This window comes from Otolemur garnettii, unplaced genomic scaffold, assembly GCF_000181295.1.
Source record: "Otolemur garnettii isolate 467f Iridium unplaced genomic scaffold, OtoGar3 scaffold00046, whole genome shotgun sequence".
Classification (NCBI taxonomy): domain Eukaryota; kingdom Metazoa; phylum Chordata; class Mammalia; order Primates; family Galagidae; genus Otolemur; species Otolemur garnettii.
The window spans coordinates 963,085-968,663 of record NW_003852441.1 but is presented as its reverse complement, the minus strand read 5'-3'; the positions used below and the strand labels follow the sequence as shown (position 1 = coordinate 968,663).

At 48.1% G+C, this 5,579-nt stretch overlaps 1 protein-coding gene across 1 annotated transcript in view; it reads right to left on the bottom strand.

Annotated features, from left to right (window-relative positions):
* ALKBH5 (alkB homolog 5, RNA demethylase) overlaps positions 1-5,579 on the bottom strand; it is a 31,259-nt gene that overhangs the window by 17,723 nt on the left and 7,957 nt on the right. The window contains exon 2 of the mRNA XM_023514061.1: positions 805-866. Coding sequence (XP_023369829.1) covers positions 805-866 — 62 coding nt within the window. The remainder of the gene's footprint in view (positions 1-804; positions 867-5,579) is intronic.

Here is a 5,579-nt window from a genome sequence, read left to right as displayed (position 1 = left end):
AACCTCCAACTCCTGGGCTCAAGCGAGTCTCTTGCCTCTGCCTCTCAAGTAGCTGGGACCACAGGCGCCCGCCACAACGCCCGGCTATTTTTTCTGGTTGCAGCCGTCATTGTTGTTTTTGGTGGGTCCGGGCTGGGGATTCGAACCCGCCACCTTAGGTGTACGTGGCTGGCACCTTAGCCGGTTGAGCTATAGGTGCCGAGCCAGGAACCCTTCTTTTAAAGAGCTCTCAAGTGGGTATATCTTTAATGGCTTCAGAGATAATACAGAGACCCAGGCCAGACTTTGGTGAGAAGATGAAGAACCTCAACTCCTCATTCTTTCTCCCTTCAGCACGAAGAGGAAACCAAGGCAGCCACTGACAACACTGAGTCACCAGGGAGAACTAAGACTGCTACATTCCAAAAGAGAATTTATATGCTTGAAAAAAGCCACCATTTGGGGGGCTTAAAATTTTGAAGACAGCTGGTTTGGGATATTTTAAGAATGTTCACCAAACAATCTATTTTCAGAAAGTTACATGACTTAACTATTCAAAGGCCAATGAATGTGGGCAAATAGATGCCTGTCCTCCTCTTAGCTAGCACCTTTCCAATTTGAAACTCTGGAGGCAAGCTTTCCTTCTTGAACCCCTCAGATGCCCTCCCTGAGAGCAAAGCACCCACAACACCCACTCAAACCCAAAGTTCCTCCACTGAGCTTTGGCAGTTTTACACAGAAACTCCTTTGACCACAGGCCTAGTGGGGGAGAGAGTGGTTTCTCTGCTTCCCCACCTGCCCCTGGAATGCAAACCTTTCTCTCACCTGCCCCTGGACTGCAAACCTTTCTTTCCTGGCCGATTATCAGCTTCCTTCTCAAGAATAAGCTGTACAGACACATATTTGTTAGAAAGAACAGAGGGTACAGTGGGCACACTTACAGTTGCAGTTACTAGAAAGGCTGAGGAGGTGAGAATCATTTGAGCCTCGAGTTCACATCTAGCCTGTGCAACATAGCAAAACCCCATCTATAAAAAAGAAAAAGAGGGCAGTGCCTGTGGCTCAGTGAGTAGGTCACCGGCCCCATATACAGAGGGTGGCAGGTTCAAACCCGGCCCCAGCCAAACTGCAACAAAAAATATCTGGGCATTGTGGTGGGCGCCTATAGTCCCAGCTACTCAGGAGGCTGAGGCAAGAGAATTGCCAAAACCCAAGAGCTGGAGATTGCTGTGAGCTGTGACACCATGGCACTCTACCAAGGGTGACAAAATGAGACTGTCAAAAAAAAAAAAAAAGAGGGTGGCGCCTGTGGCTCAGTGGGTAGGGCGCTGGCCCCATATACTGAGGGTGGCGGGTTCAAACCTGGGCCCAGCCAAACTGCAACAAAACAACAGCTGGGCACTGTGGCCGGCACCTGGAGTCCCAGCTACTCAGGAGGCTGAGGCAAGAGAATTGCCTAAGCCCAGGAGTTGGAGGTTCCTGTGAGCTGTGTGACGCCACCGCACTCTACTGAGGGTGATAAAAGTGAGACTCTGTCTCTACAAAAAAAAAAAAAAGTGAGAAACACCACACAGTCCTGGGAGGTACTCCTCAAATGACCGGGCTGGCTAAACTGCAGACAAGAGCTGTATGTGAGAGCCAGTAAGAGATACAAAGCCAGGATACTACAGGCTCAGCCTCAAGGAGAGGCACCTCTGATTTGGAAATCTGATTTGAGGACATGCTCATAGTAGAAGAATCTTTTATAGATTCCCAGTCCAAGCTGCTCCTAGACCAAAGTTTGTTTTTTTGTTTTTTTTTTGAGACAGAGCCTCAAGCTATCCCTCTGGGTAGAGTGCCATGGCATCATGCTCACAGCAACCTCCAACTCCTGGGCTCAAGCGAGTCTCCTGCCTCAGCCTCCCAAATAGCTGGGACTACAGGCGCCCGCCACAACACCTGGCCATTTTTTGGTTGCAGCCATCATTGTTGTTTGGCGGGCCCGGGCTGGGGATTCGAACCCGCCACCTTAGGTGTATGTGGCTGGCGCCTTAGCCACTTGAGCCACAGGCGCCGAGCCCTAGACCAAAGTTTTATAAAATTTTATCTGTGAACACTAATCTCACAAGAGACTATGGACAAATGTCTATAGTTTAATTAATTTGCAAAATACCGACTGAAGTTTCAAAAAGCATATATATATGTGTGTGTTTTTTTGTTTTTTTTTTTTTAAGAGACAGAGTCTCACTTTATCACCCTCAGTAGAGTGCTGTAGTGTCACAGCAACCGCCAACTCCTGGGCTTAGGTGATTCCCTTGCCTCAGCCTCCAGAGTAGCTGGGACCACAGGCACCTGCCAGAACACTGGCTATATTTGTTGCAGTTTGGCTGGGGCCAGGTTCAAACCTGCCACCCTCGGTATATGGGGCCAGCGCCCTACTCTCTAAGCCACAGACACTGTATAAAGTATTTATGTATTAAAAGAATCTAAGAATTGGGTGGCACCTGTGGCTCAAAGGGGTGGGCGCCGGCCCCATATACCGGAGGTGGTGGGTTCAAACCCAGCCCCCAACCAAAAAAAAGAAAAGAATCTAAGAATTACTGCATCAAAAGAACCTGCTGACTTTGCTTACCTGAGTACTGACCAAAGAACCTTCTCTCAACACCTATTAAAATCCATTAGCACACAGTGAGAAGTGCCACACAAGAGCTGGGGAGCTGAACAGACCTGGGTTCAAACCTGAGCTTTGCGACCCACTAGCTTTTTTTTTTTTCCTCCCCCCCAGCCCCCGGCAGTTTTGCCCAGGGCTGGGTTTGAACCCGCCACCTCCAGCAAATGGGGCTGGCACCCCTTAAGCCACAGGGGCCGCCCTGTTACCTACTAGCTTTGTGACCTTGGTTAAACCACATGCTGAGCTTAAACCACAGTTTCTTCATCTGTAGTAAGGACAGCAGTTAGGTTCTTGGGAGTTCATTTTGTTTTGCTTTGTAACTCAGGTATTCTTGTGTCATTACTAGAGATTATAACATTTTGGTGCACCTATAGTCAGTGGTTAGGGTACTGGCCACATGCTCTGGGGCTGGTGGGTTCAAACCCGGCATTGGCCTGCTAAACAAACAAACAAAAAAAGGTAGACGTTGTGGCAGGCACCTGTAGTCACAGCTACTGGGGAGGCTGAGGCAAGAGAATCACTTGAGCATAAGAGTTTGAGGTTACTGTCAGTTACAATGCCACAGCATTCTACCAAAGGTGACAAAGTGAGACTGTCTCAAAAAAAAAAAAAAAAGAAAAGAAAAGATTACAACATTTTATTTTTTTTGAGACTATCTCAAGCTGTTGCCCTAAGTCGAGTGCTGTGGCATCACAGCTCACAGCAACCTCCAACTCCTGTGCTTAAGCAATTCTCTTGCCTCAGTCTCCCAAGTAGCTGGGACTATGGACGCCTGCCACAAGGCCTGGCTATTATTTTGGAACCATCACTGTTGTTTGGATTTGAACTCGCCAGCTCAGGTGTATGTGGCTGGTGCCTTAGCTGCTTGGGCCATAGGCGCCAAGCCGATTACAACATTTTAAAAGGGGGATCTGATCTCTCCTTGCCAAGGAGAATCATAGTGTTATATGTCCACATGATTCACACTTCTGGAAAGAGGGTGGTGGAAAGTCTACCTGCCGTGAGAATTAAGTTAGATGGCTCAGCGCCTGTGGCTCAAGTGGCTAAGGCACCAGCCACATACACCTAAGGTGGCGGGTATGAATCCAGCCCGGGCCTGACAAACAACGACGGCTGCAACCAAAAAAAAGCTGGGCGTTGTGGTGGGCGCCTGTGGTCCCAGCTACTTGGGAGGCTAAGGCAGAAGACTCGCTTGAGCCCAGGAATTAGAGGTTGCTGTGAGCTGTGATGCCACATACCCAAGGGAATAGCTTGAGGCTCTGTCTCAAAGAAAAAAGAGAGAGAATTAAGTTAGATAATGCAGGGTACTTGGCACCCCACAATCTTTACTAAGGATATGATACAAGCCATAGCCTCCGGTTCAATAACTGCCAAGGAGACATGATCTAGGCTTTCCTGCAGTGATCTGCCAACAACAGAGGCCTCCTGGACCCCCATGTCCAAGGCTGGGAACTCTAGGTCTTATCCCATGCTCCTGTTACTCCACATTGGGGGCAGGTGATTTGGGCTACAAGACACTCCAATAAACATACACACATACACACAAAGAGCTAAGTCCAAGTTCCCAAAGGTACAGTTTTCTTTTCTTTTTTAGAGACAAGAGTCATACTTTGCTGCCCTTGGTAGAGTGCCGTGGCATCACAGCTCACAGCAAGCTCAAAACTTTTGGGCTCAAGCTATTCTCTTGCCTCAGCCTCCCAAGTAGCTGGGACTACCGGCACCTGCCACAATACCTGGCTAGTTTTGGAGACGGGGGTCTCACTTTTACCCAGGCTGGTCTCAAACTCCTGAACTCAGGCAATCCACCCACCTCAGCCTCCCAGAGTGCTAGGATTACAGGTGTGAGCCACCATGCCTGGCCTCCAAGGGTACATTTCTAAGGCCCGAGTCTGCAGTGTTGGCTGCAGATAACTTTCCTTGCTATTAAGTAGTGTTATTAATCTGTTTGACTTGGCTACAGGCATGACCAAGGACATTTACTTCTCATTTCCAATAAAGAGCCACTTCTTTTAATGCAGTTCTGGAGCAAATCCAGATGTTTGCCAAAGTTTGACTGCCCCCATCCCCCAAAAGCTCTAGAACAAACAGTAAGTCATGCCAGGTTCCTGCCACCAAGCCTACATCTTAGAAGAACCAGTGTGGAAGTACGGCTACACAGGGCCACAGAAATGACCTTGGCATTGACCCTGGATGGAGGGCTCATTAACACTGGTCTTCTAGAGCTTCCTAACATAGCTCATTGACCCTTCCTCAGAGTATCAGACTCTGGCAACAGGCGCTCAAAGTCCTGTTTCAAAGGAAGCTTTTGGGTGGTGCCTGTGGCTTAGTGAGTGGGGTGTCGGCCCCATATACCGAGGGTGGTGAGTTCAAACCCAGCCCTGGCAAACCTGCAACAACAACAACAAAAAAAATAATTAAAAAATGAAGTTTATTATTAAAAAAAAAAAAAAAAAAGGAAGCTCTCCTGGCCAAACTTCAGTGTTGATTGAGACCACAGGCCATTATTTACTAAGGAACCTGCTTGCTACCAAGAGAAACTGAAAATCCTAGTCTGCCAATTTGAAACTTAATATGCCTTGGGTCCAGCCCTACTCTTGGCGAGACGAAAAGTTCTAGTGCTTCTTGCTCTTTTGATACAGGGAAAAGAAGAAATACCTCATATTGTCCAGCCTATCTGCTCTCTGCCAGGGCTGAGCCCCCAGCCTTGGAGCAATGACAAGTATACCATAAAGTATACCATAAACATCAAGAGTGTCAAAGCTCAGCTCTGACTCTTGAGGGAGTTGCTATAATTTCTTCTTCTGGAAAGCTTTCCCTGATGAGATCCCCTAGGCAGGGTTTCTCCCACATTGCTCAACCATACCCTCCTATGTCTTTCTACTACTCCATTTGGCCTTGTAGAAATTGTGCCTTCAGGCTTGGCGCTTGTGGCTCGAGTGGCTAAGGCGCC